This window comes from Apiospora hydei (genome assembly GCF_038363865.1).
Source record: "Apiospora hydei strain CBS 114990 chromosome Unknown utg000009l_segment0_segment0, whole genome shotgun sequence".
In the NCBI taxonomy this organism is placed as follows: domain Eukaryota; kingdom Fungi; phylum Ascomycota; class Sordariomycetes; order Amphisphaeriales; family Apiosporaceae; genus Apiospora; species Apiospora hydei.
Window position 1 is genome coordinate 5,217,833 of NW_027117368.1, and position 12,327 is coordinate 5,230,159.

The window sequence follows — 12,327 nt, forward strand, 5'->3', positions numbered from 1 at the left end:
GTAGAGATTGGGTCGGTCGAGGACGCCCAAGTGGCAATCGTCAAGGGGGAAGGAGCGAAGGTGGCCAAAAGGAGGGAGAGAAAAAAATAAACGCCTATAACCGTTCGGGGATTGTCCTATGTGCCTATGGACAGGGTCCCGTACTGAATTACCCAGTGCCCCATATTGAGAATGGGCGGTGCCACGAGGCGAAGCCAAGTGAACCACACCAATAGCTCGAGGCAGGTTGGACGGCGAGCAGCTCAAAGGGCCGGTCCGACAGAGGGAGTTACAGGCCCTCTCTCGAAAGAGAGGCGAATCCGACCCTCCGAACACAACGACCGTGAGAGGTCGAGGGGTCAGACCAACCCAGCGCAGAGAAATTGGCCGTTGTTTGGCGATATCAATACATCCAGCGGAATTCGGCAGGTTTAGCCGGTTATTAGCCGGTTATCAGCCGACCGAGGATCCGCGCACGGTCCAGGCGCTAGCGATAGCGTTGATCTAGCGTCTAGCGTCTGGGGTAGCGTGCGGGAGCGCTAAGTACTTAGCTGGGGTTAGGCGGCTTCAGGCGATGATAGCCTGCGTCCAGGCTCTGGAGGAAGGCGCCCGGCTGATCACTAGGAGGGTAATTTCAAGACCACGCTTGCTGGCCAAGGTCATCCTTGCGCCTACCATGCAGACACACTTCCAGCTTTCCCAGTGAGGCTGCTTCATGCACCGTCGCTGCCGGGGATTGCTCACTGTCTTCTCGAGCGAAATCGTTAACGTGGGTGAGCTTGTGCACCTGGCTTGACACAATACAACCAGTGGGAGTTTGTTGCCGGCCGGCATTGTCAGCATTGGGAACTCGCGTCCATTCACAATTGTCATTGCCATGCTATATGGGGTTTTCCTATATATCAGGTTTGCAGCGTTTATGTCCTGTTGAAAATGTTCAAAGAACCCCTCTTCACCTCGGCACATAGATCCGCTCACTCTTCCTTGGGAGTAGCGACTCCACCACCCTCGTAGTAGGTCGCCGCAACCTTGGCCTCCCCGAGTAGCCGTCATATTGACACCGAAGCTGAACCAGGCCAAGACACCGTCCTCGACCTGGTCGCCCAGCAGAACGTATTCGACGATGGGGTCGGTGGTCTCGAGGTCCACGAGCAGCAGCCTGTCCTTGTCGTTGGTGGTGACGGGCTGCGGGTTGGCGTTGTAGGGCGCCAGCTTCTCGACCTGGTCGCTCAGGGCCTGGTCGAAGTAGAACTGCCCCACGTGGCTGACGGTGGCCTCGAGGATAGTCTGGTTCGCGCGCGGCGTCGCCTCGGGGTGCACCGCGACGTGCACGTGCTGCGTCCGGCCCGAGTAGTGGCCCGGATACAGCGTCTCGAACTGGGCGGCGCCGCTGGCGTCGGCCTGCTGGAAGCCGCGCAGGAAGGTCGTCTTTAGGTTCTCCGGGGCCGGGGTGTAGTCGGCGCCCGAGGGGACGCCCGAGTAGATGCCGGTGGAGTTGCAGGCTGTATACCAGAGTTTAGTCGACTGCCTCGACAGTTGGGGTATTGGACAGTAACTTACACCAGATTTGGACCCATGTATCGGGGATGGGCTCGCACGTCTCCACGTCGTAGATGGCGAGGTCGAGGGTCAGAGGGACACCTTGTTCTTTCTCAACTACGTTCTGGCGAATGAACTCCCCCGCAACGTCTATTGTGGTCGAGGTTAGTCCCTCAGGCTCCCAGAACACCTTCATTGTTTCTTTTCTCTCCACACACTTACAGTAAGGGCCCTCCGTGGTCTCGGGTGCCAGGACACACGACTTCTCCTTGGCGAAAAGGGTGTCCAGCGGGGTGGTAGCGTCGTAGTCGGCGTCGGAGTGATGCGACTTGTTGAGATCCGCCAAGTCACGCCGGGCCACGACTCCACGCTTCGCTTTCTTCTCGGCGACGGCCCGTCGGCGCAGCGCGGCGGCCTTGCCGAGCCCGCGCACCTGCATCTGGGCCGAGCAGTGGTCCAGGCTGGTGCGTTTGGCGGTGGCCAGGTAGTCGCGGCGCTCCTGGGCCTCCTCCTCGACGTTGGCGCCCGGGTGAGCGGCCACGAGCGTGGCGGCGAAAGCGCCGATGAGGGCGGCGGAGAAATGCATTTTGAGGTGAGGCGGATGGCTGAAGGCTATGCTCGAGATGCTGATGGTGTCTGGCTGGCCACAAAAGGAACGCCTGAAGTCGGCTTCGAGGTGGCTTTATTTATGGCAGTCCCGTATCAGCTCCTCCAGCGGACCACTTGGATGCTCAAGAAGAACTTACAAATCACCCGTATCCGTCAGAGTCTCCATCCCCCGCGACTTTCACGTTGCGTCCTCTTGTCTTGGCATGCTGCCCTGGCTAGGATGGCGCAACAACGCGGCAGAACCTGTGCAGATATAACCCGATTCAGTCACCAGCCGGGGGTCGTAGCCCACTTCCGCAGCCTTGGCACCCGTTAAACAACCTGGGATCAGCATCTAAATATGGGTCCTGCCGATGCATCACCTCGAATGCAGCGGCGTTGGAGGCAACCCCACCACAGAGACCACCACCAATATATGCGGCTCCATCGTGATCAAGATCGTGGCGGCGTTCCGGAGTCAATGAAGGCGTCGGCATAGATCAGCATCTTTCCAGTTGGCCATTTAGTACGTGGGCCCCCTGCCGGATCTGTCTCCACCCCCACCCCCCTGCCCCCGAGTTATATTCCAGGGGCGATTTTTGGCAATAGTCGATAGGCCCAACCGAGGAAGAAACGTTTCCCTACCTAGGTAAATACCGGAATGGCGTGGCTGTGGCCTCAGGGGTTCGTTCGTCAACCTTTTGACCAAGTTTCATTTGGCTTTTTCATATATTTGTTTATGTCCGTTTCTTTATTGTACATGCGATGCCATCCATGGCTTATCATCCCCTTGAGCGCCAACTTCGCCAATGATTTGAGGATCGTCTGATTCAATTCATGGATTGCGTCATGGAGATCTCGGTACTCGCTCGGGTAACAACGCTATAAACTGAAGCATCGTCTTTTTAGTACTATTGTTGCCGTGATTGGCGCACCGCAGGATATGATGGCCCATGCCGGGAGTTCTTCATCTGGTTTCGAATTCTGTTTCCCCCCCCATCTACATACATCGATGAGATTTTTAGATGCCGACCCACTCTTGCCCTCCAATCTAAGATCTGATGAAAGGATCGGAACAGAGTCAAGCCAGCCGGCCTGCAAGCGGGGTTCTCTCCCTGGCTCGTACCTTACTACTATATCTACATGAGCCCGCATGGATGGAGCTGTGTGGTGGACCCCGCGACAAGGATCTCGGTAGATTGTTCACCCCCGGTTGGCGATAGCTCTCCGAACCGAACATGAAATCCGGCAGAAATCGGCAAAGAGGCGGGCAGCCGGAACCTGCACCCGGAGTCTCTGTCGGCTATTGGAAGTGTTTATCTTCTAACACGGAGGCCTCTTTCGAAGCTTGCCTGCGATGCTCTGCTTTCGTCTGCTGCTCGGTTTTCCACCGAACCAAGCGTGCCAACGTCTGGGTGGGCCCCTTAGACAGCACGGGAGATAGAGCAGACCCAATATTTCTGAGTATACCATGATTTCGACAAGTCACAAGCTCCGCTGCCTTTCCACCCTCTGTTTATGTTTCTGGTCGCCCTGTCAAAACCAATATGTGGGCGAGTCGTCGAAACGTCGCCGACCTAAACTCTGATGCAGACAGATGCAGACAAAGTTCATCCCTAGCCCATCCGTACCCAACCTTGATTTTCAGCTTACCCATTGTAGACTTCGAGACTAGCCCGGCTTGAGACTAGGTGGACAGGAAAGTCTACGTCAGTCGGAAAACAGACCCTCTTTGAATTTTCTGCTGCACTTCTGATGAATCATAGGGCGTATTGGCCACTATTTCCTTCACCCCAATCCGATATAGTGTAACGGTCAACATACTGCGTTTTCATCTCGAGAAGATCCGCGGAGCTCGGGGTTCGATTCCCCGTATCGGAGGTACATAAACTCACACTTTTCTTTTTGCATTTCCTTTTGTTGATCTATCCACGTCTCTCTACACGCCGAGTGCTTGCATACTTGCGCAGGTGTAGTAGCACTCTGGTCGAGTATGGGGTTGCGGGTAACAGAGCCTAAGAAAGATTTAATATTTTGTGTCGGTGATATCTCGATCTATATTGAATATATAGTAATGCCCATCACTGTCCATGAGACGTCGCCCATCCAGAAAACCGCGCAAGCCGTGTCGATGTTGGAATGTGTATTGCTGTCGGGATGTGGACTCGATGACTTTGACTTTTCTCTTCTTCAGAGTCATGACCCATCCGTTCCACTGTCCTTTCAGTTGGCACAGTCAGGCAGATGCCATATGTCGCTGCAAGAGACCTGATGGATTCGTTCATTCTGCTCGCTTCCCGAGGATGGTCGAGGCGCAATGCCGGCACCATGACGTGATAATCGACGGATAGCTTGCGAATTAGCCACTCGGTCCCTCTGGAGGGGATACTGTCGACGAGTGACTGAAGGGCGCCCATGTAGTTCCGGTCGTACCCGAGTTTGGCATTGCGGTAGGGCCTCTCATGATGCGTGTGGAGATGATAGAGCATCATACCGAAGTCGGAAGGGTCCAGCTGGCGCGTGGCCCCGGCGATGCAGTGCCACAGCCGGTCGCGTTGTCGCTTCGTCATGACAGACCAGTGGTGGCAGAAATGGGTTGCCACACTGACCACGGACTCGGCGAAGTCGAACAATGCAACGTCAGTGGGCCGATTATTGCCTATGGAGTTCACGGGGGTTACGCCGGGGACGCCATAATCCACGCACAGCATGTGCTTCCATGCGCGCGAGAACAGGTCAGCGCTCGGTGTGTGTTCGAGGACCTCCAAGTCGGTCGAGTAGTAAGGGAAGGTAGCCGGTCTTTTCGGAGCCGACGGAGGCGACTGTTCACAATCTCGAGTGTATAATACACCTGCGATAACGGGAAAGAGCACCAGGCGGTACGGCCGGAAATCTTCCAAAGATAACCCATAGCGATGCATGTCGTCTCGGAGAGTCATCAAGATTGCCCTCCACCTCGCATTCGGCGGCTGGCCCATAACAGTTGCATATTCTGGCCTTTCGGGACGTGCGACATGCCGGCCATCGTGTGTTTCCGTTGGGCAAGATTCGACTGGTGGAGAACTGGTCCAAGTCTCCCATCTAGGTAGACATATCTCGTTCAATTCATGGAGTTCCGAATCGCTCGTAATCTCTTCATCTTCGACGAGATTGTAGCTATAGACTATTTCATGCCCGAAAGTGCCGTATGACGGTGGTAACTCAGAGGTAATATCTGTAGTCAAACCCGTATTGGAGAGGGATGGAGGATGGAGTGATCAGTGAACCCACACAAGGAACCAATTGGTGCAGGTAGGGGACTCATGGTTAAAGGTGGCATGGAAATTGGCCGGCGGGAGGCTTGAGCTGAGCCTTTTAACCACAAATTGTGCATTATAGCGGAGATATCGTCAAAATTCTCATTAGGTTTTACAGAACATCGGATTAGTTCAAAGCTTATACTCTAAGCATATTGAGAGCCCCAGTTTAACGAGGCATAGGTGTCTAACAACCTCGTAGCATAGCACCAGAGATATGATTAGGCGAGTCTCTGAGTTGTATGATAGCACATAACACTTCGCACCGTTGCTTACGAGTGGACTTTTGGTATTGAAACGACATGACAGAGGTTATATATGAATATATTAGATTATAACACATTCATCGCGTCCCAGTTCATGTGCTCAAATGATGGGATGGTGCTTCCATGGCACCTTGGCAGCAGGCAACGCTCCCTCCTTCAACCATTCGAGTACGGGCGACGCGACCACCAGCGGTCCAATGACTCTTTTTACCATCATTCGGGGCACCGGCAAGTACGGTATGATATATTTGGCAATGACCCTGTACCTCCAGTCAGGCCATGCCAGCATCCTGACAGCCTTCATGGAGGTGTCCGACAGGGCTTGCGTATCTTTCGCCCGATCGGCCTGGTAGGAGCGGAAGAGGTCTTCCAGCGATTGCCTGCTCGGCCTCTTGTCCTCGAGAAGGAGCCTTCGCAGCTTGTTGACGAGAACGACAAGGTCAGTCACGCCGCAGTTGTAGCCCAAGCCGGCGTGCGGCTCCAGTTTGCGGACCGCGTCGCCAACCAGCACCGTTCGCTTCAGGTACCAATCGTCTATCAGTCCTTCTTCCAAGTTGATAACGCCAGCCTCCCCCAGCCGAAATGAGTCGACATCGGACACAGTACGTCCAGGCGCGATGTAGAGATCGCCCCAACGCTTAAGCATCTCCTCTTTGTCCGCATCCGTGTAGTACCGTTTCGGCGTGCACGTCGGCTCTTCAAGTTTCTCGTAGATGCCAAGCGCCCCCGAATCTGTCCCATAGACAATCTGGGCACACATGCCGTCGTGGGTCGCATCATACTTGGTGTTCGGCGTCAGCCCGGGTAGCACGGGCAGGTCGGCAAAGTATAGTCGATATGTCGTCGTGAATGGAGTCTTTTGGACTTGCGGCAGCTCCTCTGGCTCCACAGACAACCTGGAAGCCCGCGTTAATAAACGGACCTTGCTGTGGACGCCGTCTGCCCCGATGACGATGGAGCCCTCGTGCGAAGTACCATCCTCACAGACTACGGTCACGCCGTCTTCGGAAGTCGTAATCTTCTCCACAGCCTTTCCGAGTAGTATGCGAGCTTTTACGGTTTCTGGCAGACTATCAAAGAGAAACTTGATCATCTGGTGGCGCTGCGTGAATTTGACAGCATATCCAAGCCTCAAGTATCTGTCAGTGCCTGGAATATAAGCGTGACGTGTTGTTCTCCTACTCACTGTTTCTCCATGAGCTCCAATGTCGCATCCTCTCCCCTGAAGCGGCCATTCTCGGCGGAGAGGACGATCGTCCGCTTGCACCAATCCAAGATCGGCTGCACCGCCTCGAGCAGGCCGAGCTGATCGAATGTGCGGAACGTTTGCGGCCAGATTGCCAGCTGAGTCCCGCGCGAGGTAAATATGGACGTGTGTTTCTCCAGGACGATGAAGTCAATGCCAGCTGCGGTGAGGATGTGGGCGGCGGTAAGGCCAACGAGCCCGCCGCCGACGACAATTGCACGGAAGGGTTTGGCTGCTTTCTCTGACATACCTGGCTATTGTAGGTAACTGCTGCAGGAAGAGTGTGATTGATCGCAAAAGGATTTGGAGGGTATTCAAATATGTCTCAGAGTCACGAGAAAGGGGTATCAACTGAAAGAAATAGGGCTGACTTGACACATACCTGTCCATCTTTAGGTCTTAGCGCCCGTGACACTATCTATTTGCGAAACCCGCAGGCGCTAACAAGGGATACAAGCCGCTAAATGAAGTGATTGGCGGCCGCTCGCATCGTTGTTCGCTGCTTACTGTACGGCAACATACGATACGGCACACATAACGGGCAAAAGCGTGGACCCTGTGGTGGGTTTCATTTGATTCAGCTGAATGCCGAGTGGAGGACTCCGGTATATACGATGCTTTAAGCGACCTGAGAGTTCCTCATGAGCGCAACTCCGCGCAAGGGGAGATCCACATCACCACCGTCATCACGGCCCGACTCGGCCTGCCAACTCCCGAATACATGCTGACTTTCCTCGGGATAGACGTCCATACCCAGTGAATCTTCCGATATATTGTATCGCCTTTGATTGCCATTCGGTGTGTGTGGTCGAGTAGTCTCCAGTATCGACTCTGTGTCGCACTCGCTAACCCTGATTTGTCGCATCGGACACATTCGGAGAAACCCAATGGAGGTAACAAAATTATGTAGTCTTTTTGTGATGTTACCTATTTTGGCTCTGATGGGTTGGTAAACTGGAAGGTTGCCGCAGAGAACCGCCGCCGCAGAGTGAGCAGAACCCCATATCACGGCTTTGTCCTGTTGGACTGAATAAAGGAGTCAGCATTTATCGACAGATTATTGTATCGTTGCTTTTCAGGGTTTTCTATCTTTTCTTTTGTCCCTCGGTCTTGATTTTGGTTTATAGAAAGGGAAGGAAAGGGGCGACACCTGAGTCTCTGGCCGTAGTACTCACCTTCTAATCCGCTTGCTTGGTATGTGTAGTATATACGAAGCACATTCGTAATGACCGCACTATGAATTCGATGAGTTTAGAGCTCTGTAAAACTCTAGCCACCGGGGAGTGTCACTTACAAGCCCCCTAGCAGAAATATGCCGGCGACGATGACCTTTGTCCTAAGGGGTATTTGGACAAAGAAGATGGCTCCGACAGGCAATGCCATGACCATAATGTCCAGAAGGGTCTCGGTGATGCAGACAATGAGGAAAAAGAGGCCCCCGTTGAGGCATTTTCCTGATTCGAAAGGATTCCAAAACTTGCTGAGTGGGAAGCAAAGGCAGAGGTGCACCACAAAACTGGCTATAAGGCAGGCAATGCACAGGGCTATAACCACGGCAGATTTTCGTTGAAAAGATGGCGTCACGAAGATGCGCCGGTATAAGAGGCACAGGGAGATCCTCACGGCTGCTAGGGCGAAAGAGGAAGTGCAAAGTCCGACATATGTGGCCTAGTTGTCCACGAAATAATGAGCAGGGGTTTTCAGGAATAGGCAGACTTCGTATGCATCACCTTAAAGTAACTCTCCATTACTGCAACGTTCTCGGGCGAGGGTTCGAGTGTAACAGCCGCAATGAGCTCATTGGCTGGCCTGCCGCCGCCGCCATCGTGAATACCTATTGCCATCGATTAGACAGTATATAGCCATGTTCAAGAAGGTTCCTACCCCATATATTAGAGGCCGCAGCCGTGACGAAGATTGGGACAGACAAGATCATTGTCCAATCCTCCGAGTGAATGCCAGTCTTCGTGGTGACCTTGCACCACAAGCGCAAGGAGGTGGATGCTAGCATGATAATGCACGTCACAACACTGATTATTAATATGTCCCTCCCGCTCTTCGTAAGTTCCATTATCAAGTTAAGCCTTAAACAGAATGAACAAAACAGACAATCTTGGCATTAACCGCAGCAGATCAAGTGAAGTCTGCAAATGCTACAACCAATATATGTGAGTTATACATGACGATTGAGTGGGAGAGGATATCAGGTTGATATATGCTTCTTCATTCTAGAAACATGCGTCATCCTATTAACCCAGATTACAGTATTACGAGGCCATACCGAAGATCTCCCCCTAATATATATTCTGATTGGCCGCATGAGCGTTCCGGCCCCCATACTTAGGTGTCGTCACCCATCAAAGGTTATGCACGTAAGATCTAGGGAACTTACTTGCGTGTGGATGGGGGATTGTGGCATGATGGTCGATGTCTCTTGTTCTGAAGACGATTGGTCTGTTCGTAATTCCTCCCATATTACCCCTTTACCCACTCGCCGAATGGGATTCATGATTTTGAGGATTGCGACCCATTCTCACATCAGCTATATCGTGACAATCAGCCTCATGAACGGCAAAACATTGCCGTCACACTCTCCCTTCCAAGACTAGATTCTACAGCCTCTTCACCCAAGTCCACAACAAATGATGCGTTGTCTGATACTCAAACCAGCCAGCGTATTACGTGAGCCCGAAATCTGCCGGCATGTAACATGTGCCTGGCCCACCCGTCGGACTAGAACCATCAGGGTGTAGGTTGGCAGGTTACGGCTGCGGAACGGATCCTGGCAACGACGCGGGCCGGCCGATCTGGCAATTGGAGGGATCAACGTTTTGATGCTGGTCTCGGAACCTGAACCTATCACTCATGGTCTCTACAGATGCTTTCAGTCATATAGTCCCAGTCCCTAGCTGTGTATTGCAGGCGCAGGCGCATGATTGGATGGCGTACTTGAACTGAGAGACGCCCATATTCGACGGGCGCTTGCCTTTCCGGGGGAAACTGATGCTGTGATGGCCTCTGATCTTCATCAGTCCGGGATCGGACGCTCATTAAAGGGGCAATCCGCTTCAGACAGACTCAAGCACACTGAATGAGAGGATGCCGTGCCCGACTCAATAGGAGATAACGAACTAACTCGAGCTCGCACATGACGATACGCATTGGTTCCAGATGACTGAGAGGTAGTGGCGGCCTGGCTACTTGACCGAAGGCATGCCGCTGGCACCCCCGGCATGAAAATCGACAAATAATATATGGCCAGATGATCATACCGAGGCGACCTTGTGTGGCGGGCCGCGCTGTCTAGAACCCTGACTATTCCCTCAGCCGCGGCCAGACGCGTTGCGTATTTGCTTTTCTTCGGTGGCCGTTTTGGGGACAGCGGGACGTCCGTTCGGTGATCGAATTGTCAGACATAGCCTATGTGGAATTTCTGAGCGGTTCGTCACCTTGCGCGGACGCACATCACATCTCTTGGTCAGTATACCAGTAGCGTCGATAGTCGCCAGGCTCCTTTGGCTGTGGGTGGTTTTGCTTTTGGAATTCGGATGGCTGTATCGCGTGTTTGTTGTGTTGTGTCAGAGCCATCTGATTGGTAAGTCACCATCGCCACTATTGAAACCCGAATTCATGATGAATATAGCAGGTTTCATTTTAGAAGCAATGACTGCAATTGAAATCGATATAGAATAGAAGATGGTCGAAGTTGAGAGTTGAGCAACCTCGATGTAAATGGATTCAGGGGGGAAGTGCTTGTAACCTTGGGAGTCTGACTCGGCCGGGTAATTGGCAGTAGGAACAGAGATTAGTCATTAATGGCATTGCACATCATTTAGAAAAGTGTGCAGAGTTTTCTAGGGGGTTCGTTTGTTCCGAGGAGAACACGTGCGCAGTAAACTGACATCTGTACGATGCGATACCCCTGTGAGGCAGAGCCAGGGAAGCCTGCAAAACCCGCAAAGTGGGTGTTGCCGGAGCGTCGAACCTTTCCCCTGGTTCGTTTGACAGAATTATGATCTCCAGAAGAGGGCAACATGAGATGAACAAGCCCGGACCATTGCACGCATCGGGACGGAGGGTGGCCAAAGAGGAAGTCCTCAGTCCCCTGTCGCCACCGATTCAGACTCTGCTAGACTGACTGGTTGACGCTAGTGTTTCTTTATCTCCGTCATCCATCATGCTAATAATAAATACTTTTTAGGGACCGACAGGGTCGCACTATACTATGTGACAGGGCAGATCAAGTCGTGATGCTTGGCTCTATTGACACCGAGGTAACGTACCTACATCCTCTTCGCACCACCCCCACGACTCTTTTGAGGGAAGGTCCAGGCACGAACGGACAGGATCGGCCATCGCTAGTCGATCAGTTCATCGTCTTCCAGTGGCGTGGCATGGCCCAGTCACCCGTCATCTCAAGATAATGTTACGGAGGGCTTGCAGACGGGCGGCTAGTGCGCCTGGAAAATGTGTCGTGCGTGCAGATGATTCCTTCAGACATGACCCGGTCTCCAGATCGGGTAAGTGGAGAAAGCACCATGCATTCATGGCTCGCATTGCCACCATTATGTGTGCGTGATATCGAGCTGAGGGCTGGCATTTGGAGAGGGAAGTGATGCGTGGGAGTGGATAGCGTTTGCATGTCGAGCTGAGCTGAGAGAGAGTATGTATGCAGTGCAGAGGTGTGCGTCGGCCCCGCCGTTTCACGCAGTCAGTGTCAACACGGAAGCCTTCCCGGGCAAATACTTGCAAGGCATCCCATGCTTCCAGAAGAATGCGACGGCGTGTCCAGGTTGTCAGGATTTTCGTTACTTTTTTTTCTCTTGTGGCTTTGCGGTCTTGTCCGATCGAGTCTCTACTTTGTGCTGTGTCGGTGGCTATCCTCCATGACTGGAGCTACAGGAACTAAGTGGCCGAGGCGGATCCTGCGGCCACCGTAGGCTTAATTGGAGTCGACGAGAGTCGTCGCATTGGGAATCCAAAGGGAGGCGGCAACTAACATCATCATCATCATGGTGGGGATGGCTTCGGTAAACCGAGGCGTTTCTTTTCCAGCTCAAGGAAGATGACGGGATCCGGATCGATGCATGGCTGGGCTAGGCGAACACCTAAGACCAAACGGGAGGATAAAAACGCGCAAAAGCAGCTCCAAAGGGTGAACCGACGCAAGCCCAGCTCACGTTCTGCGCGTCAGCAGCTCCGAGCAAGCTTGGTTGATAGTGAGTAAGGTTTTCTCAGCACTTACGACTAGGTCGAGATCAATCAACGGCTCAAACGTCGAGAAGGCAACACGTGCGTGCCGTTGCTGCAGAGGCCCAGCGATGCCAAGGGAAAAAGTGGCTTCGAGGCTTCCAACCTTCGGTGCCTTAAGCGGAAGAACGTTCAGGGCCTAGACGCAGGTGCCCGTTAATAA

The 12,327-nt window shown here is 53.2% G+C and overlaps 3 protein-coding genes across 3 annotated transcripts; all 3 read right to left on the bottom strand.

Moving 5' to 3' along the window:
- Nucleotides 1-953: 953 nt before the first annotated feature.
- Nucleotides 954-2,104, bottom strand: PG997_013455 (Intradiol ring-cleavage dioxygenase; the record flags this gene model as incomplete). The annotated part of the gene is made up of 4 exons (XM_066817769.1): nucleotides 954-1,013; nucleotides 1,039-1,481; nucleotides 1,540-1,668; nucleotides 1,741-2,104. 4 exons carry the CDS (start codon nucleotides 2,102-2,104, stop codon nucleotides 954-956), a joined length of 996 nt encoding a protein of 331 aa, XP_066663461.1.
- Nucleotides 2,105-4,302: 2,198 nt separating this feature from the next.
- PG997_013456 (uncharacterized protein) lies at nucleotides 4,303-5,027 on the bottom strand (the record flags this gene model as incomplete). Its single annotated transcript, XM_066817770.1, has 2 exons — nucleotides 4,303-4,321; nucleotides 4,375-5,027. 2 exons carry the CDS (start codon nucleotides 5,025-5,027, stop codon nucleotides 4,303-4,305), a joined length of 672 nt encoding a protein of 223 aa, XP_066663462.1.
- Nucleotides 5,028-5,768: 741 nt separating this feature from the next.
- On the bottom strand, nucleotides 5,769-7,162 carry PG997_013457 (uncharacterized protein; the record flags this gene model as incomplete). The annotated part of the gene is made up of 2 exons (XM_066817771.1): nucleotides 5,769-6,807; nucleotides 6,855-7,162. 2 exons carry the CDS (start codon nucleotides 7,160-7,162, stop codon nucleotides 5,769-5,771), a joined length of 1,347 nt encoding a protein of 448 aa, XP_066663463.1.
- Between the last annotated feature and the right edge of the window lie 5,165 nt (nucleotides 7,163-12,327).